Consider the following 26,373-nt stretch of genomic DNA (forward strand, 5'->3'; position numbering starts at 1 on the left):
AAGTTAAGTACAGGGATGTTTAAATGGAATCTTATTTTTTATGTGGTCAGTTCTCCAGTGAACTATTTGGGTTGTGACTTTTGATTCTCTCTACAACTGCAGGGACTCAGATAATGAATAATTACAAGATTCAGATATCATCCCCCCATATCAGTAGGTACAACTTTTTACATTTAGGCAGTGGGGGTTGTGACACAAAGTTAGGAGTGGTGAATCAGGTAACTTAATATGGTTTGGATTTGTGTCCCCACCCAAATCTCAGGTTGAATTGGAGGAGAGGCCTGGTGGGAGGTAATCGGATCATGGGGGTGGGTTTCCCTCTTGCTGTTCTCATGATAGTGAGTTCTCACAAGATCTGATGATTTAAAAGTGTGTGGCACTTCCTGCCTCACTCTCTTTCTCCTACTCTGCCATGGTAAGACGTGCTTGCTTTCCCTTCACCTTCTGCCATGATTGTAAGTTTCCTGAAGCCTCTCAGGCATGCTTCCTGTTAAGCCTGCAGAGCTGTGATTCAATGAAACCTCTTCATAAATTATCCAGTCTCAAGTAGTTCTTTATAGCAATGTGAAAATGGACTAATACACTTATTATAGGAGAAAGTTTCCTGTAGGTTAGAGCATATCCTGGTTTTCAAAAAAACAAGGGTTAAATAACTAAGAGAGTAAAGTTCAAGTGCCTTACCACAAAAAAAATGATAAGTAAGTGAGGTGATGGATATGTTAATTAGCTTGCTTCAGTCATTCTACATTGTATACATATATCAAAACATCAGTTTGTACCCCACAAATATATTAAAATATAATTCATTAATTAAAAATAATACCAATGAAAATAAATATTTTTTTGAAAGGGTAAGGTAAAGGGAATCAACTCTACCATTAAATTCAGGGAAGGTGAGAAAACAAACATTGAAATGTCTATAGAATTCTATATGGAATGGAAAAGTATGGGATCTTCCTTGACCATCATACTCTGAAGGAGTGATCTTTCCTCTGTTGAATTAGCCATCTGCAACATCTAACAGATGTTATTATGTATTGTTTCCTCTGTCTCATCCTATATCAAACACATATTGAGTCCCTATAATGTGTCAGGCACCATGTGAGACATTGGGGTTTCAGGTGAATATGATGTCATCCCTACTTTTGAGGAGGTCAAAAAGGACAAGTTAACAGATGATCACAATATATTGAAATCAGTTTTATAATAGAGGCAATGTTGGCATACAGCAGAAGGAGTACTTATATTTTTCTTCTTTTGTGTTATTTTCTTGAAGTGGACTGTGAAATTAATGGTAAGGCTATGTTTTTCGTTGTTTTCTGTCCTTAGTACCCAGTACTTTTCTGTACTATGAAATTATGGTAAGGCTATGTTTCTCATTGCTTTGTGTCCTCAGTATGCAGTGCTTTTCTGTATAAAATAGGTATACAACATGTGGAAAATTAGGCCAGATACCTTAAACAGACCATAAGGGAATAGTAGAAGAGGGATAGAATAAGAATGGTCACAACTGGGAGAAACATCTAATGAGCATGCACAGAAAAGCAAAATCTAAACAATTTTTTAAAAGATCACTTGGCCAAAAAAAAAAAAAAAAAAAAAAAGGCTAGAAAAAAATTTGATCTCATGATCAAGAAGGAATTCTTATTAGTACCAGGACGGATAAGGCTGAACTTTTTAATGTCTTCTATCCTGTCTCTTCAGCCTAGATCACAAGTAAGTAGTTGACTACAAAATTTCAGCCAAGGTGGAATTTGGGAAATGAACAGTAATCAAAGGGAGAGAAATGGTTAATGAGGAAAGGAAAAATGGAAGTATTCAAATCCACTGAATTTGATGATATGCACCCTAGGGATACTTGCTAAACAAGCAGATGTGGCTACTGACTCACAGGTCATTATTTTTGAGAAGTCATGGAGAACTAGAGAAGTCCCTAAAGACCAGAAAAGGACAAATATGGCTGTCTTTGAAACAGGAAGGGGAGAAACATAGAATGACCCTAGTAATTAAAGACCGCCAACTTATTGATCTTTAGGAGAAATGAGAAAGAACCATCAAACAATCAATTTGCAGTCATCCAGGAAATCTGGAGACACTAAAGAGGAGTCAGCATGGTTCTGTGAAGAGCAAACCATACAGATTACCTTAATTTATTATAGCAATAGAACAGGATTCCAAGACCAGGGAGAAGTCTCCAGTGTAATCTGTTACACTGGATAACATGGGAAAAATAGAATCTGGACCATGTTGCTTTTACCAAGCTGAATATCTGGGTGGAAGATTTGTACATAATGGAGATGGTGAATAAATAGTAGACATATTATTGAGTGATGGTCCAGTAGGGATTGGTCCTGAGGACCCGTCTGTTCAGCTTATTTACTGACATTCTGGACAAAGAAATCAAGAATGTGTGCATCAAATTTGTGGGTCCCAAATTTGGTATGGTTTTGCCTTTCTGGAAAATAGTAATAAAGTTCTAAATGACCCTATGCATTGGAAAAATAAGCCTATGATAATTAGGGTTGAAACTTAATAAGAAAATGTGCTTGTAAAGACCTACACCCAAGATTACAAATATAGGATAGGTAAGAGTATCAGAGAAAAACATGTGGGGGTCAGAACTGACCACAAATAGAATGTGAGTTAGAAGTACACTGTGGGTATATAAAAACCAACAGCATTCTGGGATAAAGTAATTCACTCTTTCATTCAATTTTTTAAAAGACTATCATTGAGCATCTACTCCGTGTTTTCTTGCCTTTATGTTGTCATTTTTCCTTCTTTAAAATGTTTTGGAGCCTGAAAAATGTGTGGGAATGGAAAGAAGCTATCTCATCCACATAATCTATGATACGTTAGAAAGGCCATCTGTTTTTTTTGAGATGGAGTCTCACTCTGTCGCCTAGGCTGGAGTGCAGTGGCTTGATCTTCTGCCTCCTGGGTTCAAGCGATTCTCCTGCCTCAGCTTCCCAAGTAGCTGGGATTATAGGCATGCGCCACCATGCCCACCTAATTTTGGTAGTTTTGGTAAAGACGGGGTTTCACCATGTTGCCCAGGCTGGTCTTGAACTCCTGACCTCAGGTGATCTACCTGCCACGGCCTCCCAAAATGCTGGGATTATAGGTGTGAGCCCCTGCACCCAGCCTAAAAAGGCCTTCTAACACCAAATTGAATGCCTGTGGTTCTACATATTACCTGATTTGACCTCTAATCTGCTTTTATAATCTCCATTTCCACTATAGCCCTTTTGTGTTCCTTATCTCTAGTCAAAATGGATTGTTTTTTTCTTTCCCCATACATGCCCTAATCTCTCTGTTCCGATTGTTTGTTGTTTCACAAATTCACTCATTCTACCAACTTTTACTGAGCACTTACTATGTATCAGTCATTGTGGCTAGGATATTGATGATACTGAGATGAATAAAACACGATCCTTCCCTTCATGGAACTCACATTTCAGTGTGAGAGAATCATGTAAGCAAGTTTTTCTCACCCAGCATCATAGAGGCCATAAGAAGACTGTGGAAGGTCCATTGTGGGCCTATGGGAGGATGAAATCCACTCTTCCAGTTTCTACTTCATTTCTTTATCGTGCTTTCAATTTAATTTAATTCTATCTATTTAATTTCTTCCTTCTTCTCTCCTTCCGTTTGTTCTTTCTCTCTCTCTCTTTTTTTTCCATCTGGTTAACTTAACTACCCTCATGGCTCAGCCAAATGCCACCTCTTCTGCAATGCCTTCCCTGATATTTTCAGGCAGAATTAATAGCTGCTTTGTCTGTGTTCCCCATAGTACACCGTTTGTACTGCGATCAGGCTCTAGTTTAATTCTGTCTTGTATTACCTTGATTTGTTTACAAAACTGTCTGTCTTCCTTTGAGACTAGGGACCTTGACTTATTCATTTGTTTTTTTCTGTAGCACCTAGAAGAGTGCCTGGCACCTAGTTGACACTGAAAAAAATATTCATTAAATGTGAAGTGAGAAGACCAGAGGAGGTGGGGTCTGGGGCCGGTCTTTCAGGAGAAAATATGCTGTCCTTGCACAGTGACTAGGAAGGGTATATCCACCTTCTCGTCATTGATCAGAGATCCTGAGAGCTTGTTAGAGTAATAATAGGTAGTTGCTTTTTCAATAACTACAGTACTTTTATTTTGTTGGATGGAGTATGAAAGCTCAACCATCCGCGATGGTAGAGGTGACAAAATGATGGCTAGTGGTCTTTGTAGGACCAAGATTATATGGACTGCAAATAATTTAATTTTCTGAATTATTTTCTAAATTATAAAAATAAAAAGACTTTACCAAAATTTTTGACTTTCAACTTATCTTCAAAACACTGAAAAATTTCAAGTCTGGGACCACTTTCTTCCATTGTAATTAGCTGAGGCTGAATCGGAGCTGCTCTCTTTAAAGACAGAGCTGCTCTACTTTCTGTCTTTAAAGGGGACAAGATTAATGCAGTCTTAACTTACACTTGTTTCTTTTTATGTTAATTGAGCTATAATTCATATGCCATAAAATTCACCCTGTTCAAGTGTATAATTCAGTGGTTTTAGCATATTCACATGGTTGTGCAACTATCACCAGTGTCTAATGCCAGATCATTTTCATCATTTTAGAAAGAAACCACACATTCATTAGCTGTCATTCCCCTATCTCTCCCCCTGCTGTTCCTGAAACCACTAATCTACTTTCTGTCTGTATGGTTTTGCCTATTCTGGGCATAGCATATAAGTGGAATCATACAACATTTAGCATTTTGTGTCTGGCTTCTTTCACTCGGCATTACATTTTCAAGGTTCATCCATGTCGTAGCATGGATCATATGTTATTCATTTTAATGGCTGAATAGTATTCCATTATATGGATATACCACATTTTGTTTGCCCATTCGTCTGTTGTTTGGCATCTAGTTTACTTCTACTGTTTGGCTATTGTGAATAATGCTTCTATGAATATTGGTGAACAAGTTTTTACATGAACCCAATTGTTTCCTAAGTCCAGCCCATTGCCTCATTTCCAGCAATCTTTCTGATTCCTGTAGGTTTTGATCCTTGTGTTTCGAGCTGCTTAGGGGTAGAAAGAGTAGGAATGTGCTGGAAAAAAAGCAGAAAAAGGAAGAAGAGGTCCTGGGCACCTAGGGTGTAAGAAGAAGAGACTGAATACCTAGAGGTGACAAGGAATGCCTAAGGAGAAGAAAAGGAAAACAGGGATGAGAAGGAACAGAAGACACACTTCACCACAGCTTCCCTACAATCACAAAGGATGCAGAGAAAAGGAGGGGGAAGGGGTGTATAGCAGCATGATGGAATGGGAAGGCCATCAGTCTAGGAGTCAGAAGTTGTGGGTTTGGTCCCTCTTTTGGCTGATAGGACCTTGACAAGGTACTTCCTTGAAATTCATGGCTTCTTATGCAAAATGGATACAAAATGACTCACTCATCCTCATTGGGTTTGCAGGAGGATCAAATGATATCATAGAAGTGACAAATGTTAGAAAGCTGAATATATAGTACACATGTGAGAGATTAAGCTTCAGGAAAAAGCTTGCATGTGAGGCTTCCAAGGACTAAAGTGATCCCTGAAGAGAATGGTCGGAGAAACTTAGCATCTGAGAGGGGCCTTTCTGTTGGAAATACTCTCATTGCCGATTAGTTTGCTCATAGGGGCTCTTGTCCACAATAACTCTTTTCCTTCCCAGGCAAGGGTGAGGAGGATTTTTTTGCTCTTTCACAGATAAATGAGAGAGGCCCAGATTTTGTTAAAGCCCTTATCTGTTTTGAAAACCCCATCGTGGATCATTAGTTTTATACAGCTTTTCCTTAGTTGTGATGGAAAGGTAGAAAACGTGATAAAATGCCCGATGAGATGATTAGGCCATTACCAGAGGTCTCCGTGGACTGGGTGTGTCTTGAGGGCAGCCTAGCATTGTTTGAAATTTTCTGAGACATGAATGGTGATTATTATTAATAAAAAGTCAAGAAACAACAGATGCTGGCAAGGCTGGAGGGAAATAGGAAAGCTTTTACAGTGTTGGTGGAAATGTAAATTAGTTCAATAATGTGGCAGATGGTGTGGCGATTCCTCAAAGACCTAGAATCAGAAATACTATTTGACCCAGCAATCCCATTACTGGGCATATACCCAAAAGAATATAAATCATTTTATTATAAAGACACATGCACACATATGTTCACTGCAGCACTATTTACCATTACAAAGACATGGAATCAAGTCAAATGTCCATCAATGATAGACTGGATAAAGAAATGTGGTGCATATACACCATGGAATACTATGCAGCCATAAAAAGGAACGAGATCATGTCCTTTGCAGGGACATGGATGGAGCTGGAAGCCATTATCCTCAGCAAACTAATGCAGGAACAGAAAACCGAATACTATGTGTTTTCACTTATAAGTGGGAGCTGAACAATGAGAACACATGGGCACAGGGAGGGGGACAACCCACACTGGGGCCTGTTGGTAGGGGCAAGGAGACGGAGAGCATCACAGCATCAGGAAAAATAGCTAATGTATGCTGGGCTTAATATCTACGTGATGGATTGATAGGTGCAGCAGATCACCATGGCACACCTATGCAACAAACTAGCACATCCTGCACTTGTACCTGGGAACTTAAAATGAAATTAAAACAAAAATGAAAAAAAAATTTCTGAGACATAATAAAAATCACTAATATTTATTGAGCACTACTTCGTGCTACTCTTTTAATCATTTATGTACTAACTCACTTATCTTCATTAGAACCCTATGAAGTAGGTTTTTTTGCAGAGGAGGAACTGTGAGGGATGAGAAGTTAAATAATGCCCTGGACACATAACCAGAAAGGGTGGAGTCGGTATCACACCCAGTCATCCTGATTTCAAAGCGGTGCACAGAATGTGATGTGATGTAGCAGAAAGAAGCCCAGGCTTCCAATGAGAAGGCCTGGTGGTCATCACTCCACTACCCCTGAGAAAAGAGAGTGGTCTGTGGCCTGTTATTGTGGGAATTGCCAGCCTGCTTTGGGTACCACCAAGACCATCTCTCCCTTTATGTTGAATTGGTGGGGCCAACTCCTGACATAATTAAATCTTAAGTCTAGGAGGGATTGGATACCAGTCCTCTTGGTTTTATTTCCCATTTCCTCTCTAGTGTGAGACTTGTATGGGAAGGAGGGGAGAGAGAAGAAGTAGGGGGAGGAGACGGGAGAGTGGGGGTGGGTGGGAATGACATCAGGTGGGAATGTGCCAGTCAGCGGGGGTAAATTTTCCACTTGGATCTATGTGGAAACCCGATCCTGCCTCTATTTTTGGTTTCCTTCTCTAACAACCTTTCACCAGATTGGAATTTTTCTGCACCTGTAACACATTTTTAATGTAATAAGTCTAGGAGAAACCAGGTATTATATCATGCTGAGGCCTGTGCTGTGTTTCTAGGAGCAAAGGTAGCCCAGACCCTAGTTTATCCCTATAGGGGATTAGTGTATTAGTCACCCTGTAAAAGCTCAATTTATTATGATTTTTTAAATGTTTCTTTTAGCACTTGCTTATAAAAGGTGAAGAGGGGAGCCTCAAATGTGTCTGTGTTCCCTGCCCCCACCTGCTTCACACAAGCCCATACTCTCTGTCAATTCCCTATGAACCCAAATTCCACAAAATTAAATCCAGAGGTATTGGCTTTGACCAATTAGCTTACCTTTGCTTCACTGGCCTTTGTCCTGGTTTGGGCCAGTGTGAGGAATGAAAAAATGAGATTATTGTACTTGCCACCCCTTGGCGGGGAATGAAAGTAACTTAGAAACTAAGTTAGCTGTTTAGGGTGACCACAAATGGCTCCTGGGACGGAAGCTCAGATTTGGGTTGTTTCTGTGCAACTGGGTCCTTCCTTCTCCCTTACTCCAGGTTGGCTATCTGTGGATATACCACTGCTTGTATGGGGCTCAGTGTAGATGTTTCTGCCAATTTTTCTACCTAACCGAAGTGTCCTATGCAATTCATTCCTATCACTGGGTTAAAAAAAAAAAAAACAACAAAAACCAAGAAACAAAAACAAGGAAAGAAAGAAAAAAAGAAACAGTTTGAAGCCCACGTTCACAAAAGAATGCGTGAGGCCGAGAGAGCGTGCTGGACTCAGGAGCATACATGGGTTGGTGTCCCAATTCCACCATCCAGGCCAAGGGCTGCATGTAAGCTACCTGGATTTTGAATTTTGGTGGATATTCAGTATTCAAGTAAGTCTTTTATCCTTTATTTCATCTCCTGTCCCCCACTCACTAAAATCCTGACTTCTACCTTAGAATGTGATATAATGTAGCAGAAAGAAGCCTGCTTCCAATCCGAAGATAGGAACTGAAGCCTCAGCTCTGCCATTTTCTAGCTGTGTGCCAAGGGACAAAATCAAGTTTTGTGGAGACGCAAGGGGATATAGTTTCCGGTGTCTTTTTTAAGGAAAACGACACAAAGTCATGAATGCAAAATTGCTATGGTCTCTGAGAGGACCTGGAAAGGGCTTGTACAAGTGAAGGCTGAAGGACATCAAAGCTTCATTAGCTTCACTAAATTGCCTCTGTGTGTAGCCCTATGTCATTCAACCTCTTTGAGCTCTAGTTCTTTTCTTTTCTTTTCTTTTTTTTTCTTTTCTTTTCTTTTCTTTTCTTTTCTTTTTTTTCTGTCTCTCTCTCAACCTCCCTCCCTCCCTCTTTCTATTCTTTTTTCTTTTTTAGATGGAGTCTCACTCTGTCACCCAGGCTGGAGTGCAGTAGTGTGATCTTGGCTCACTGCAACCTCCGCCTCCCAGGTTCAAGCAATTCTGCCTCGGCCTCCTGAGTAGCTGGGATTACAGGCAGCTGCCATCACAACTAATTACTGTATTTCTAGTAGAGATGGGGTTTCACCATGTTGGCCAGGCTAGTCTTGAACCCCTGACCTCAGGTGACCTGCCTGCCTTGGTCTCCCAAAGTGCTAGGATTATAGGTGTGAGCCACTGGGCCTGGCCTCTAGTTATTGCATTCCTAAAATGGACTTAATCATGCCTCTCTGTCCCAAGAGAGTATTGTAAGGAATATGCAGGAGTAAATATGTGTGAGGGTGTTTTTGTACATACACATGCATGTACACACACACACAAATACACATGCACACATATATATACAATTTAGAAATGTATTATTATTACAGTTCATTCAGATATTGGTTTATTGTTTTGATTACACTATCTAGAGTTTCCCTATCCCCTACTCAATTATTTGTCTCAATGGTTCTTTACTTTTTTTCTTTTCTTTTCTTTTCTTTTCTTTTCTTTTCTTTTCTTTTTTGAGATGGAGTCTTACTCCGTTGCCCAGGCTAGAGGGCAGTGGCATGATCTTGGCTCACTGCAACCCACCCCCCAGGTTCACGTGATTCTCCTGCCTTAGCCTCCCAAGTAGCTGAGATTATAAGCATGCACCAACATACCCAGCTTTTTTTTTTTGTATTTTTAGTAGAGATGGGGTTTTACCACGTTGGCCAGGCTGGTCTTGAACTACTGACCTCAGGTGATCCACCCACCTCGGTCCCAAAGTGTTGGGATTACAGGCATGAGCCACTGCGCCTGGCCTCAATGTTTCTTATTGGCTCATTGGCCAGGGTATGAAAATGCTTTATTGGGTGCCCACTATTTGTATTGCCGAATGAATTCCAGATCTAGAGTGATAAATAAAAAATAAGCTGCATTTGCAACAACATGTCTCTGGACCCTCTCCACTCCATCATTGCATATGTAAATGGCTCTTGCTATATTTCACTAGACCTTCAATAATTGTGTTTGGAACCTTAAATATACCAGGGAAGTAAGAAAAAAACTACGTACCTGGATGGTTATCAGTAAAATGTCTAATGCTGTTGGCTCCTCAGGTGTTGATAGAGACTTTCTCTGGCTTTGCAGCTTTGAGATCTGCATCCATTTGCCATTAAAAAATGAATAAAGCATCTCCACCTCCCTGATGGTAACTATGAGTATGTTTCCATGTCGATCTTTAATGGGTTCATAGTAAACTCTTCCCAAGTTGTGTGTCCCAAGTAAATTCTGGAAACAAATGGATTACTGGTAGCATAGAGGGTATTATGCTAATAAAGCAGCACAACAGCAACAGAAGACACTGTGAATAATTATCTGATTGCTGAGAAGCTGTTTGCTCTCTCTCTCTTTTTTTTTTTGCACTTAAACATAGAAGATATGGCATCATAGAAATGTACTTCACAGAAACTCAAAGAAAATGTCTTTACAAAGACATTGGTAAAGATTGCAGAGCCTGCAAAGATTACAGCAAGACGCACAAAAGTTACGTTTTTTTTAAAAAAAGCAAATTCAGTATCTGTAAATATTTCTTACCCACATAGACGCAACAGTACATAAACCTCAGTTACCAGCGCTTGAAGAGAATCCCAGATGTTTTAAAGAAAAATGTCTGATATTTAAAGTATGCTTCTGTGGAGTTCTCAAGAGATCTGCAGTAAGCTGGTATGAGGTGGGGTTGTTTAAAATGAAGAAGTGAATTGACAATGTAGCACATTGTACAGGTCCCCAAATGACTGCACATTCCCTTCAAGATACTTTCATTGGGAAATTGGCCTGGTTTGACTTATCTGTATTTCAGGGGCTTCTGTTTATTTAAAAACCTGTTAAAATTGCTTATAAACTGGGTCACCTGAGGCAGACAATACTTTTAGGAAGGTAGGAAGGGAAAGATGCCACACACTCAATGTGGAGGGGCTCAGGTTATTCCTAAAATAAACAGGAGTTTTACAAATATGCAGGCTTTGAAGATTTCTAACGTAGAACACTGGATGAATAGGATAAAATCCCCTCTTGCTTTAAATATCTATGATTTCTAAACATTATAAATCATCTTAGAGCTCCTAGATGTTACTTTTGTGAGCTCACATAAGTGGTGGTGAGATGCCCTGTTAGCATGAATACAGAAATAGTACTGGGATTTGTAAAACTGACGAGGACAACCTAAAAATGAATGAGCCCGGAAGTCAATATCTACATCTATGAAAGCCCCACAATTTTCCCTCACAGGTAGGGACTGCGTCTGAAACCTTATCTTCTTCCTCACAAAGACCAGACATAGGGCAAGTAAGGAATTTCATAAGTAATTTTTGACATAAAAATTCATTTAGCAAGATGATGATTTTTTTGCAATGGCCTAATCACTGAGTCATATTTTTTCTTTCCAACATTTGACTTCTAAATCATAGAGAAGTGGATGAGGCTTTGAGTCCAGCCCTGTGGGGTACTAATAAGTAGAGTGATGTTGGTAAACTGGCTAGCCAAAAAGGAAAAAAAGAAAGAAAAGAAAAGAAAAGAAAAGAAAGGCCTGATTTGTAGCATATGCCAGTTTCAGTGGTATAAATACTCTTGCTGTAGTGGGATTTCAAACTACCCAGAGTTTGACAACACGCTTTCAAAATCCCTGAATATTTAACAGTTGGCTCTCTTGGGCCAGTACAAGTTGGTTCCAGCCTACCATTGTGATTAAGACTTTACTTATATTTGGTATTGAATTTCAGGGTTGGCTACCATTTATTAACTGTTGGACTTCTGAAAAACTATTTACCCTCTCTGGTCCTGAGTATCATCATCTAAAAGTAAGAGTCTTTACAGCTCAGACAGCTGTTATGCTAATCCTTATCTCAGTGAGTGTTTGAGGGATTAAATCAAGCAACTCATGAAAAAGTAGTTTGCAAACTCTCAAGCTTGATACAATGTAGGGTGGGGGCTTTCTTTACTGCTCTAATTGGAATCCCACCCAGGCTTACATCTACTCCTTTCCAAGACCCATCCCAGATTTCAACTCCTCTGGGAAGACTTTTCCAACTCTGTAAGGTAGACTTTACCATCCCTCTTTTGTCCCTTACTGTTTCCTGTACAAAATTCCATCTTAGCATGTCTCTGGCTTTACTGCATGTATTGGCATATGAGTTCACGTTATGAATTCATAGTTGTTTCATCTCCGTGTATCTGTGTCCCTTGCACAGTGCCTGCAACATGGAAAGAACTCAGTCACTTTTTGTTGACTTAATTGACATTTTGTATTATCATTAAGAGGCTGGAAAATGTGATTCACTTTGGACCAAAGCTGATGGGTAGACATTGATTATGGTGGTCTTTTCACTTAAACAAAGTTATTATCAGTGGTTCACTATCAGCTGTAGATAGGTTTTCTAAGGGGTTGATTAAGAAAGCACTAGAAGTCTTCTTGAAATTTTTTATTAACATCAAATTAGGTTAGATAGCTAGCTTTGGGGAGAGCCCAATTTAAAAGTAGAATATTGGCTGGGCGCGGTGGCTCAAGCCTGTAATCCCAGCACTTTGGGAGGCCGAGACGGGTGGATCACAAGGTCAGGAGATCGAGACCATCCTGGCTAACACAGTGAAACCCCGTCTTTACTAAAAAATACAAAAAAACTAGCTAGGCGAGGTGGCGGGCGCCTGTAGTCCCAGCTACTCAGGAGGCTGAGGCAGGAGAATGGCGTAAACCCAGGAGGCAGAGCTTGCAATGAGCTGAGATCCGGCCACTGCACTCCAGCCTGGGCGACAGAGCGAGACTCCGTCTAAAAAAAAAAAAAAAAAAAAAAAAGTAGAATATTACTGTGAAAATAAATTGCAACCATCTTCCATGAGGGAGAATTCAGGGTTCTTTAGGGCCTAGAGGAAAAATAGACCATGTTAATACAGGTCATAATCAAAGTTAGGTGATCTGGGGCTCCTGATGATCCTACAAGAGCCACCTGATGGCTAACAGGAATGCATCTAGGTTATAACCAGGACAAATCACAGGGCTGTCAATAAGCCCTAGGCAGAGGCACAATATTTAGAGGCCTTTATTCAGTTTGGGGTGGCACGGACATGGGAAGGTGAAGGAAGTCCAGAGTTGGGATAAGGAGGCCTGAAAAAGAAGAGCAAAATTTTGGGAAAATCTTTTTTCCCCCTTAACAAATGTAAAGAACACAGTATTCATACATTGGTACTTACCTCTTACTCACTAACACTCATTTCTAAAAGCTACGGAGGAGGAAAGTTTAGCACAACCTGCAGTGTCAGAGTTTTACTGTCTTTGGGGGATAAGTAGTTTAGACACCTTTCAATACAAGAGCAATGTACACTTCTCCCTCTTGGGGCCCTGTGTCATTTTCCTAAGAGAAGGAAGAACAATGTGGGCTCTTGGTCACTTACAGGCTTTCTCATCTTAATTTTTGTTTCCCAAATGCTAAGATACTTATCTCTCCTCCTGCCTAGGTAATTTTAATTAAGAATAGACTCCTTTTTCTTTTTTACCATAATATGAGTAATTTTTTCTCTTTAAAATTTTGCAAATTACTACACAGTAAGATGATGAAGAACTGGAAAGAATGCAGGCTTTGGAGTTATATAAATCTGGATTTGAATCTAGAATCTGCTACTTCCTATCTGTGTAACCTTGGCACAAATGAGCCTTCCTAGGCCCTAGTGTTGTGATCTGTTAAAAGAATACCAATAATAGTACTTTCTCATTAGGTTGCAGTAAAGATTAAATGAGATTAAAGTTTGTAAAGCACTCAACACAGTGCCTGGCACCTAGTCTGTTAAATAAATGCAAGTGGTCACTTCATTATTATTTACTATTATATATTAAAGGAGCTCACTAGAGAGCAGAAACCCAGAAAACAAGGTGCAGATTGCACAGTGCTTGATATGCACTGTGATAAAGGTAGGTCTCCTGACTTGGACAGTGACTAACCCAGTGACTATGAGTGCAGATGCGGGGGAGAAAGTTCACGACTGAGGCCTTTGTGCGCTGTGATAAAATGTCTGAGCCACAACTGGAGGAGTCTAAGTCAGAGAATGCCTTGGTCAGAATCTTTTAGATTGGCTACTCTGGCCAGAGTATGGAGAGTGGATTGGAGGGTGTTAAGATTGGTAGCAGAGGGATGACTTTGGAGGCTTTTGACCTAATTGGAGTATTCAGGCAGTAGTATACAAAACTGGAAAGGAGAGGAGAGTAAAATGAGATGCCTCAGAGGAAAATCAATAGAATTTATTTTTGGTTGATGCCAATCAAACTATGTATAATGCATTTTTACTTTCCTCAGAACACTGTTATTTTACTTTATTTTATTTTATTTGTGAGACAGAGTTTCATTCTTGTTGCCCAGGCTGGAGTGCAATGGTATGATCTCAGCTCACCACAACCTCTGCCTCCTGGGTTCAAGCGATTCTCCTGCCTCAGCCTCCTGAGTAGCAGGGATTACAGGCATGCACCACCACATCCAGTTAATTTTGTATTTTTAGTAGAGATGGAGTTTCTCCGTGTTGGTCAGGCTGGTCTTGAACTCCTGACCACAGGTGATCTTCCCGCCTTGGCCTCCCAAAGTGCTGGGATTACAAGCGTGAGCCACATTGTAAAATATTTTAAATTAGTAGAGTGATCTAACTTATTAACTATGTGTCAGTCCTCAAATTTCTTTTTCTTTCCCTTCAGAAAAGTTTCTCTGTACCTTACACCTCCCTTCCACCTCTCTTACCTCCCTCCCCAACAAAAGGTGCCTTCAGTATTTCCAGACATTTTCTTTGTAGAGACTAGTAAATAGTTTGGGCAATAGGTCCTACCAAAAAAAGGTGATGAACGCAACTTTATCATTGAACTAGGCATACGGAAACTTGGAGAGAAGGGCATGCATACAGTACTCAGGCCTTGATGGGGGCACTGTGAAGGTGACCATTTATTGAAGACTATGAGGCTCTCTGGTCACAGTGCAGGACTGGAGAGCTATCCATCCAGGTGATAACTATGCTACAAAACATTTCTGTGATCCCTTTTCCCTTTGGCTAAAGTTTCCCTCAAGTATGAGCATTGGGGTACATGGGTTTGGATTGACAGATATGTTTATTTATCCAACCTGTACTTACTGAGTGTCTACCACATGCCAGGCATTGGGGATATAGTGGTAGCCAAGACAGACACATTTGCTGAGCTGAGGAACTCACAGTCCAAGTGGGTCACTAAACAGATAATAATACAGATAATAAACTCTAGGATTCTGATCACTTTCCTGAATGACGAATACGAGGTGCTATGAGAGTGATTCACTTAATCAAGGGATCAGAGAAAGGCTCTTTAAGGAAGTATAAAAATTAAGCTGAAACCTGGAGGATATGTAGGAATCAGTAAGGCAAAGTGAGGAAAGAAGGGGATTCCAAGCAAAGGAAACAGCTTGAAAACTAGCAAAGGATAATGAGAAAGACCAGCAAGTCGGAAGAAAATCAGGAGAGTGTGAAACTGTGGAAGCCAAGGGATAAGCCAGTCTACACAAGGAGTATGGAACCAAGCGTATAAAATGTTGCTTAGTGAAACTGAAGTCATTGGCAAGACTAGATCCAGGTTTTGTGGGGGCCTGAACCATACCATTTTGAGGCACTCTTTAAGACAAAGAATACAAAACTACAAAAATAAAACTAGGTATGAAAGTGACTCTTTATCTAGAATGATTAAAGAAATCTCATCTCCAGCAAATACTAGAGTGTTTGGAATTCTGGGTCCCCTTTCCCCCTGAAATTTCTTTAGGTAGTTTGCAAGAAATGCTTCCTGACTGCAATCCAGCTTCCCTTCCGTAAAACACTGTGGGTTCCACACTCACAGGGGTGCCACGCTCATAGCTCATGCAAGTGAGGTGTCCTGAAGCTCCATTTTGGCAGCATCATCTGCCTCTGATTTCTGGTGCCCTTAAAGACCAGTTTTGTATGTATCACGGTAGCTAAAGTCAGAGAGAGGGTTGAGAACCGATAGAAAATGAAGATGTCAGTGGAGAAAGAGGATGTTGGTAACTCTTCCAAGAAGTTTGGGTGTAAGGAAGAGAATAGTTTGGTAGCTGAAGGGGCATGTGGGGCTATGGGAGGAATTTAGGGGGAGATTTAACTGGAAAGACTTGAGTATTTTAAAATAAAAATGAGAGGGAAGAGATGGGACCCAGAGCACATGTGGAGGAAGGAACTTAAGTCAGGAAATGTGAGACTTTATCTTCTGAAATAAAAAGGAAAACAAAGAAGGTTCGGTCTGTGCAAGGAGGTTTATAAATTTGGCAGAAAAAATCATTAATTTCCTTTTTTTCCTTGATGAATTATACAGTGAAATCATCACCTGAGATGTGAAGGAGAGTGTGGGGAAGGAGAAGGGATGTGGGAGAATGAAGAAGGTTTTTATTTTATTTTATTTTATTTTATTTTTTTTGAGGCAGGGTCTTACTCTGTTACCCAGGCTGGAGTGCAGTGGCACAATCTCAGCTCACTGCAAACTCTGCCTCCCAGGCTCAAGTGATCCTCCCACATCAGCCTCCTGAGTAGCCAGGACTGCAGACATGCATCACCACGTCCAGCTAATTTTTGTATTTTTGGTAGAGATGGGGTTTTGCCATGTTGCCCAGCTGGTCTGAAACTCCTAAGCTCAAGTGATCCACCTGCCAGCCTCCCAAAGTGCTGGGGAGAAGGTTTTAAAATAGTTGCTTTACAGTGTGAGAAAGCAAATTTAGTAGAGAAAGGAAATTGGACCACTAGGTAACATTACATGTGAGAATTGTAGTCATGAATTTAACATAAAACCAGTCAGCCCTTTTTTGTGATTTTTTTAATGTGGCAATGTGTAACTACTTTAGACATGTTGGATTCATCCAGGCGTGGGATTTTTCCAAATAAATAATATGAAGGGAAAATATGGAATATTTTCAAGGAAGTGATTAAGATGGGCTAAGGAATCTAAGCTGGTCAAGGAAGGAAATGACTTCAGAAGTGGGCTGATGCATTATGAAAAGGGGTGAGGTCTATAGATTTGGAAGCTGAGGAAGTCCAAAAGTATTGTAATGGGAGTAGTTGAGTAGGGTCACACTGGCCATCATTGCGTCACTCAGTGTCTGACTGCACTGACTTGTAACAGCCTGATCCTTCTCATATTGCTGATATGAGATTAAAGTTCTAAGAAACCTCCAATAAACACATAATAAAGAGCCCCCCTTGAAATTCTAAGGTTTTCCAGTCTGTGATCCAGGCATGTCTGGGCTGTATGGTAGGGTGATGGGAGGGTCCACTAAGGAGTCTGAGGCTCTTGGGAATGTATTTTATTCTAAAGAAAGAGTAGCGTGAGGTGCAGTGGCATGGGCCAACTCAAGTGGGTCAGTGATGAAAGGACGAGGCACTTTGAATTCAGCAGTCATCATGGTCTGCTCCAAGAACTGCTTCTTGAGTTGGAAGAGAAGATTACGCAATCAAGAGTGAGTTGAGGCCAGGCACAGTGACTCACGCCTGTACTCCCAGCACTTTGGGAGGCCGAGGCAGGTGGATCACCTGAGGTCAGGAGTTCAAGACCAGCCTGGCCCACATGGTAAAACCCTGTCTCTAGTAAAAATACAAAAATTAGCCAGGTGTGGTGGTGGGTGCCTATAATCCTAGCTACTCGGGAGGCTGAGGCAGGAGAATTGCTTCAACCCATGAGGCAGAGGTTGCAGTGAGCCGAGATCACGCCATTGCACTCCAGCCTGGGCGACAGAGAGAGATTCCACCCCATCCCCCACCCAAAAAACCCCCGAGTGAGTTGAAATGAACAGCTCTGTTTGCTAAAATCTCACCGATCATACAAAGCAGCAAGCAACCTGTGTAATAGAATATATCACAGAGGAGCAAAATTTAAATTTCGGAATTAATTGTAATAGCAACAAAATATTGCAGGAAGTTGAATTGTTATGATTGTGAGGGTTCAAGAAATGACATTCGTATAATTGCAGGTGGGGGACAAAGCCATAGAATTTTTTCTTTTGTTATTATGACCCTATTTTTATGCTGTGACCTACATGGCCTGGCCAAACACAGCTTACATAGATTCCTGATATGCATATTTCTGGGGTTGATGTAACTGCAGATTTGCAGGTAGATACCCATTACTGATAAAGGCTCAGTGATCTCTTAACGGCCCCAATCCCATGTAGCAGCTATTTTTTTTTCTGTGCTAAGATCTACAAATTCACTTAATACTAGAAAACAGTAAGACGAAAACTCAGAAAATCTTGGTTAGAATTTAATGTTACTTCTAGGAGGAGCTCTGTAACCTACAAAGATTGGGGCCTCGATCTGATGTGATTGAGAATATGGAAGGATAAATAAATTCAGGCTTAAAGATAATCTTTTAAGAGTTGCTTTCTGTTTGTTTGTTTGTTTTTATAAGTAAGCAAAAATGTCTGTGCTTTACCAAAATCATCACACCAAGAAACTGCTCAAAATATCTGCTCGTCTCTTTTTTCCATCTCCATATACCCCTTAATGCATAGGACACCAGAGCAGCAGCTGTCCTTCAAGTGATCTCATTAAAGTTCTCTTATTTTGCAGGTGATGAAACTGGGGCCCAGAGAGGAGAACTGAGTTGGCTGATTAATATCAAATCTAGAACTCAAGTCTCCTTACTCTTTGTTTAATGAGTTACTCCTATACACTGTTCAAGAGAGACTCACTTGGAGGAGATTGCTAAAGGTACAGTTTTGCTACATGAAACCTGCACACCTACAGGGATGCAGCTCCAGCTGTTCAAGAAAACTTCATATTCTTAGGGGTCTGAAAGAGAAGGGAGCCCACATTTCCCTTTCTAGGTGGGACTGGTAACTGAATTATCCACGTTCAAAGTATTTTCCTTGGGGGCCTGGGTTGAAACCTGGTCCCTTACCTGTAGCTGTGCTGTTGCTGAAAGCATCTTCTGCCGAGTTTGCAGCACTGTGGATGAGGATGAGGATATTGGTACGCTTTGTCTCAGCCACCTTATATCTTCCCACATACAAGACAGCTGCAAAAGAAGGCACACAGTCATGTCATCGTCCAAGCCAGTACATGATTTAGGTTGTGGCATCAAAGCAAAGCAGGGAGAAAGAAATCTGACCCCTGATGTTTATTCTCCAGTCCATTTTCAGACACACACGAAACAACTTTTTGATCTCTGTCCAATTGGAAAAAGATCTGAATGCTAATGAAACGGTCAGATCCACATTTTAGTCTTTGCCAAATGATCCCATAACTCAGAACAGTGGAGACACATTGTGATGGGATGCAAGCCTCTTTGCTTTGAAAATGTAGTGTACATGTTACTTTGGTGCTTTTTTAAATACGACATAGGGCATGCTAGGGCTGAAAAAGACCTTTGAGATACTTTATTTCTACTCCAAAACTTTGATCGCTGGAGACCCCTCAACTAATGTTTCAGAGATTTGTGTGCAGCAACATTGGTACAAAGTAGAGAAAAATGAAATCAGAACTTAGTATACCTTCGTGAACCACAGAAAATCTGGTGTAATAGAACTGGTGTGAGAGTCATCTATTTCAACAATTGGTACTTGGTCTTCATTGGTGACTAAGATATTGTCTTTATAATAAAATATAACGGCTATGTAGAGTCCCCTAAAAAGAAAAAGGAAAATAAAAGTATTGTCCTCAACCATCTTGGAAAAATATTTGTTTTGGATGTGATAAAAGATGAATTTAAAATATACCTAGGAACACACTCCTTCTAAGCATCACAAGTTCACTAGTTACAACTCAGAGAGAAAATTACTGTCTTGCACAAATTCTCAGGAGAAAAGTGAACTTTATTCTTTTGAACACAAAAAAGAAATTTCTACCAAGTTTCCACTCAGAACCAAAACCAGCGCATTCTTGAAAAGTTAAGATTTCCTGAAAAAACTACATAGAACCCACCGTTTTAAGGTCTTCACAAACTTGTTTGAGGAATGGAACAGGTGTTTCAGGCTCCTTGAGACTGACTGCTTGCGGCCTGTGGTTTGTAATTTTGTACTTTCTGGAATGTATTTTAAAAAATACAGTATAAATTCCACTGGGCAGATCAACACTCCCAATTCTGTCTTCCTACCTTCCTGCCTTCCCCTCCCCCATCCCTTTAGTGTCACTTATCCTCAGGTTCATGTAGGGATTCTGCTCGTTCATGCCTATAAGAAGCTCCTGTGGCCGGGCGTGGTGGCTCTCACTGGTAATCCCAGCACTTTGGGAGGCTGAGGGGGGCAGATCACAAGGTCAGGAGTTCAAGACCAGCCTGACCAACATGGTGAAACCCTGTCTCTACTAAAAATGCACAAATTAGCTGGGCATGGTGGCATGCGTCTGTAATCACAGCTACTCAGGAGGCTGAAGCAGGATAATCGCTTGAACCCAGGAGGCAGAGGTTGCAGTGAGCCGAGATCGCGCCAGTGCGCTCCAGCCTGGGCGATAGAGTGAGACTCCATATCAAAAAACAAAACAAAACAAAACAAAAAAAAACCTCTTGTATCTTGAGATGCCAGTGGTTAACTCAATGAACAACTCCTCAAAAATGCTGGAGATAAGTAGTATTTATAACTGCAGAGGAGACCACCTGTGTGTTCTGTTGATACTCTTTGCTTGGAAATTTTTGATTTATTTTAAGGTAGGATAAAAAGACATGTAATCAACTCCTTTGCCCTTCTCCCTACTCCCGCAATTGCCTTCTAATATTCATACAATTCTCAATGCTGCTAAAGCATTCCCTGTAAATCTACATATTCCATTAACTTTTTTCATTATAAAATTATTATAAGCACATTACAGAAAGTCTGGAGAATAGAAAAAAAAAGAGCAAAACCCCACCCATATCATCTCTTCACTTCTATATAACCACTGCTAGCATTCTGGAACAGTTTTTTTCTTCATTGTGTATGTTGGTTTACAAAAATGGGTATAGGGATGGGTATGATTATCATCCTTATTATTCAGAAGAAGAAACTGAGGCTGAGAAGTGAAATGAATTGCTCAAAAAGTGAGTACCTGGGAAAACAGACATTCATTAATTGGACAAATATTTATTGGGGGCACTACTATGCATCAGACTCTGCAGCTACAGTGGTAAGCAAATAATTCATTGCCTCTGTTCAGGTCTTCTGCTTATAACATGGAGCTTGCCCTAATAAAGGTAGTAGACTTCCTATACTTCCTATAACAGCCTTTGCAAATAATATTGCGCGGAGCTGGACTACATTATCACTATTGTAACTCTCATATTCTATGTAATGAAGGGAAGCTGAGGTTGTTGGCATCACCACCAGACTGCTGACAGACATGTCACTGGAGACGAGAATATGGTCCATATCACTGCTGTTAGGCATAGAAGCCTGGGCAGGTGGCCCATGACGGAGGGCCAGTGTGTCTTTGGTTATGATTACATAGGAACAGCTGACTGACACAAGCGTTCATGCCAGTTTCAAGTTTGTGTTGGTAATGGTTATTCCTTGCAGAACACAGCAAAATCATTCTTTTTTTCTGACTTGAACATGAGTTTGGCTGCTTGGAAATAATGCTGCTGGGACTTCCAGTTAAATGTGCAAGAGTGAACATGTTTGTTACATACTGCCCTTTCCCTAAACCTCACTAAAAGCAGAGTAGAAATTAAGAAAAGAAGGAAACAACATAAATTTTAAAAGACAAAGTGATGGGAAAGGAGACAAAAGTAAGTAAATTTCAGTAGCTGGAAAGCAGATGGATAGAAAGATTTAAGACTTAGACAGATGAAGTCGAAGGCAGCAGTGGAGAAAGTTCAGAAGTGATCTGATTCACTCCATGGTCTCCATGGACTGCTCAAAGTGAGGGGTGAGTGTGAGCTAAACACCAGAAGAATTTGTGGAAGTCTGTTAAAAAAAATAGTTAGACTTCTTGATCTCCTCCCTTGTTATATGACTGGACACATACCTCTTCCCCACTCTAGAAGAAAGCTAGTGGCTTGTTCTCTGGAAGTCAACAGATAAACAAACAAAAACTCCAAAGAACAACAACAGGCATCTCTGGAATGGGAGACACCAGGTAGTGTTGAAAATGGGGTGCTGATGATGGTGGTAGTGTACCCCAAATGGGCAGATTTATGCATAAGTTTTTATACATAACATTTCCCTATTGAGTTCTCAGAACACTGGTGTCCAAACTTCTACCTTCCAAGCAGGACACTGGAAGAAACTTCTGTGGAAAATTTGACCAGCCTAAGAGAACCTACCCAAAGATTCTGACATTGGGAATATCCCAATGGAAAGGTGGTACCAGGTCACCTTACAATGAATCCTGTAAGTAAAGAGCCCTATGCGTGTGCTCAGAGCTTCCCAATGGCTATTGTTTCCCTTCTCTGAAATCTGACTATTCATTGAAGGATCACCAGGCAGTTGAGAAAAGCATCTAACATGAAATATAAAGGCCAAAAATTAGTGAACAAAAGATGAACTTACACAAAAGAAAGATTATTCTGAGAAAAGAAAATATAAAATGAAACAAAGCCTGCCATTAATATTCTGAGAAGTAAGAGAAGACTTGCATCCTTATAAACAGAGTAAGAGTCTATAAAAAGAACCAGAGGACAAAAGAGAGCACTGGCAATTAAAAACATGTTGTCAAAAGCTGAGAAACCCAATAGAAGGCTTAGCAATTAAAGCTGATGAAATCTCCAAGAAAGTAAGGCAAAAGGATGTAAGGATGGAAAGCAGAAGAAAAAAAGAAAAGAAAATTAAAGGACGAATGTAGGAGAACCAAAATCTGAATAACAAGAGTTCTAGTAAGATGGAGGAGAGGAAAAGAAGGCCAAGAAATACTTAAAGAAGTAATTTAATAAAATGTCTCACAATTAAAGGGTATAACTTTTCATGTTGAAAGGACTTTCCAGGTGCCCAGTATAACAGACAACAGATGCCTTAGTACATCACTGTGAAATTTTAGAACATTGGAGTCAAAAGAAAACTTAAAGTCTTCCAAATAGGGGAAAAAAAGGTTTCATATAGAACCTCTGGAATTAGAATGACATCAGATTTAGTCCTGAAAGCTGGAAAACAATGAAACAATACCTTCAAAATATGAAAAAAAGGATTTCAACCAAGAATTCTATACTCATCCAAAACCTTGAATAAATGTTAAGTAGAATAAATACACCTTTAGATATACAATGTCTCCAAATATTAGTTCCCAAGCCCCCTTTCAGGATGCTGCTAGGGGGAAAGCTCCACCATGCGATGCAGAAAGAAGGAACCCAATACTGGAGAGTGATAAGAAGAGTCCTCAATACCGTGGTAAAAGGCAATCCAAGGGTGACAGTTGCACACCAGGCAGCCAGTGACCAGTCTAGACTGGAGCAGGACAGAGGACTCCATGAATGTTTCCTTAAGAAGAGGCAATAGAAACACCTAAAGCATCTGATTATATTGAGAGAAGACTGATCCAATTTGAGAATAGTTTGGGGATTAATTATTATAGCCATAGAGAAAAACAAGCAAATGCACAATAAATGGTTGTTAACTCAGGGAAAACAAAAAGCTATACAGGAAAGGAAAATAATCATATAATTTATCATTATAATGTAAACAGTAAATACTGATCTTACTAAAATTCAATATACATATATTTGGAGATTGAGATGATAGGAACTATGCATGCAAAGAAGGGAGGGGTAGGGTAAAAAGAGATGCATCATTACTTTCTTTAGTGAGGTAATGACTAAAACTGAAAAACATAATTAGAAATATGAGCATGTTATTTAGAGATATGGGGAAAATACTAAAAAAATTAGCTAAAGGTTAAGAGGTTATCTTTGGGGAGGAAGAAAATGGAAGAAGGAAGAAATTACTTTTAAGAAAACATTAAAACTGTTTTGTTTTACTGAAGTCATTCAATCCTTAAACAATGAATGAATGAGGTATATATAATTATTATCTGCATTTTAGAGATGAGAGAAATGAAGCACAGAGTTGTTTAGGCAGTTTGCTCAAGGTCACACAGCCAGCAAGAGTAAAAGTACAGCCCAGATTTGAACTCACGCAGTCTGGCTTCAGAGACACATTATAGTTATATATAGCTTACATAAAAATGAAGATTAAACTAAAAAAATCAGACTAAAAATAAAAAGAGAAAAATAAGAAATACTACTACCAGCTGGGAAAAGGGCACATGCAAGCATTAAATATTCTAGGTCTGGTCACATGGTAAAACTGTACTTTGGAGCCCTTGTGGTTGAATGGGGCCATGTGACCACCTCTGGCCGATGAGTTTTGGGTGTAATAACATGCAGAAAGTCTTGCCCATATGAGACCTTCAAGAGTTTTTTTCCTCTCTCCTATGGTTACTGGCAAATATTTCCAGAGAGAGGATGATAACAACACAGAAGGACTCCCACTGATCAGTGGAAAATGCATAGCATGAGGGAGAGAGAAAGGTTTGGGGAATCATTTGGTTACTGTAACATAGTAGGGTTCACCTTGACTGACACATGGTCTAAACTAACTTTTCTCCTAAGAACCTTGCGGCTTCTCTACTGTTCTTCTCTGCTTGGTTTGGAGCTCTGGAGCAACAGTTCATTTTCTGTACTCTGAATGCAGTAGTTCCCTAGCTTGTAAGTGCATGGAGCATAGGAGTTTACTTCATTCATGTTGGCATGTCTAGCCCCTACTATGTGACCTACAAATTACATAGTAGGCAGGGTTCCAGTTAATATTGTTTTGCAGGTTGAATAATTGGATAATAATATAAATTCATCCCTATAGGATATTGCTATGATGAACATGATTGCTGTTTTAATATTGTAATTCATTATGTATGCCAGTGTACTCACCTTGTGAACAATGAAGTTAGCTTAACATCTCCCTCGAATTTTCATCCCAGTGCTAAGCATGCAGATCGGCTTTGGCCAGTTTTTTAGCCAAAATGTAGAAATTAAGGTAGATGTCAGTACCTCTTATTTAGGAGTTTAGTAGGAGAAGTGATTTTTATTATTACTCCCATATTTGGAATATGTTGTATAGTTAGTGAGTCATTAGAGGGTCATTACAGTTCAGTTACCAATTACCCTTCAATTCTAGGGAATATCCATAAAGTGCTGAGGATGGACAGTGGCTCCATTCTCAATGGGAGAAAAGTAAGCCATAGTTTGCCAGGTAAAGACTGCATCAGGTGAATTTAATGCACCTAATTTACTCTTCATAGCAATCCTGCAAGATAGGTAATATTATCCTGACTTTGCTGATCAAGAGGCTGTGGATCAGAGTGGTGAAATGCTCTTCCCAGTAATGAACAGCTTGTAAGTGGTAGAATTGGAATCTGAAATAATTACTTTTTCTAATTGTAAAGTTGGTAAAAGTTTATGTCCCCAAGAAACCACTTAGTATTTCAATGTATTTGAATATTTTAAATAAAAATGTTGTAATAATAAAAAATAATGGATAATAATTTGGTAATTCTCTGTAAGCAATACATATATTATCCTTCATTTATCCTTCTGTACTTAGGGTTATGTTAAATCATCTTAGATTCATTCTTCGTGTGTGTGTGTGCGAGGTAATTTATTTTGGCATATTATAAGTCAGCATTTCCCAAAATTTGTGCTTTGGAATACCGATACTCTGAAAAAGTTTTACATGGCTAAAGAAGTTTGGAAAATGCTTGTTTAAGCAAATGTGATATGTCTCTTTATTGGAGTCTTTAATATTCTAAAGTATATTTTAAATTTCTAAGAGAAGATGTAGAATTCAACATTTCCAAAACTTACGTGACAAGAGAACCTTTTTCAGCTGAGCATATTATTGGACCACTGATCTTTGGAACATACCTTGAGCACTGTTTAAGTGTCCAGAGTATATTTCATATAAAATATATTCTTCTTTGTTGGAAAGTTCTACCTCATGCCTTACTTAAATCTTTCCTGATATTGTGTGCAGATTTACATTCCTCTGGGGGAAAAGCATGTACATGACAGAAGTTGGATGGAAACTATAGAAACGATTGGGCCATCTAGGAAATCATTTTTTGATTATTAGATAGGAATCCAGTGGTAATAGGGAGAGCATGAATCCTCAGACAATATTAAAAAAACTCTCATTCTCATGAGTAGTTTCAGCTTTTCCCCTTCTGATCAAGACCAAACACACAGTGGCTTATGATTTTCCAAGAATCATCTGTCCACTTGCTTTGTTGCCTTTGCTGTCACACAGGAACTAATGGCCAGGGATGTGATGGAGAGGCAGAAGATGAGAAAGGAGCTTTGGTAACAACTGGCCTGGTTAAATGAGCCCTCAATAACCGAAAATTAAGTAGGCTTCGGTCAGTGTGGAATATACTGAAGGTCCTGGTCTGGGTAAAGACTTCTTAGAGATCTGGGAAGGGAAATCCCACTTGGGTTTCAGAGCTACTCCATGCATATTTACATATCCTAATGAACTCGTCACTAGAAGAATATTATTTTCTTGCAAACACTTGTCCTCATTTCTAGCTAGAGCCTACATTGCTGAAGGACCCTACTGTGATAGCTATGTAGTAATTGGGAACAACCTTTTA

At 39.8% G+C, this 26,373-nt stretch overlaps 1 protein-coding gene across 3 annotated transcripts in view; it reads right to left on the reverse strand.

Moving 5' to 3' along the window:
* LOC105476782 (ankyrin repeat and fibronectin type III domain containing 1) overlaps window positions 1–26,373 on the reverse strand; it is a 353,243-nt gene that overhangs the window by 41,336 nt on the left and 285,534 nt on the right. For all 3 annotated transcript variants that reach the window (XM_071082907.1, XM_071082908.1, XM_071082909.1), the window contains 4 exons: window positions 19,750–19,849; window positions 19,320–19,452; window positions 18,728–18,844; window positions 9,853–10,068 (listed from right to left, as the gene is read on the reverse strand). In XM_071082907.1, coding sequence (XP_070939008.1) covers window positions 9,853–10,068; window positions 18,728–18,844; window positions 19,320–19,452; window positions 19,750–19,849 — 566 coding nt within the window. The remainder of the gene's footprint in view (window positions 1–9,852; window positions 10,069–18,727; window positions 18,845–19,319; window positions 19,453–19,749; window positions 19,850–26,373) is intronic.

Source organism: Macaca nemestrina, chromosome 17 (assembly GCF_043159975.1).
Source record: "Macaca nemestrina isolate mMacNem1 chromosome 17, mMacNem.hap1, whole genome shotgun sequence".
Taxonomy (NCBI): domain Eukaryota; kingdom Metazoa; phylum Chordata; class Mammalia; order Primates; family Cercopithecidae; genus Macaca; species Macaca nemestrina.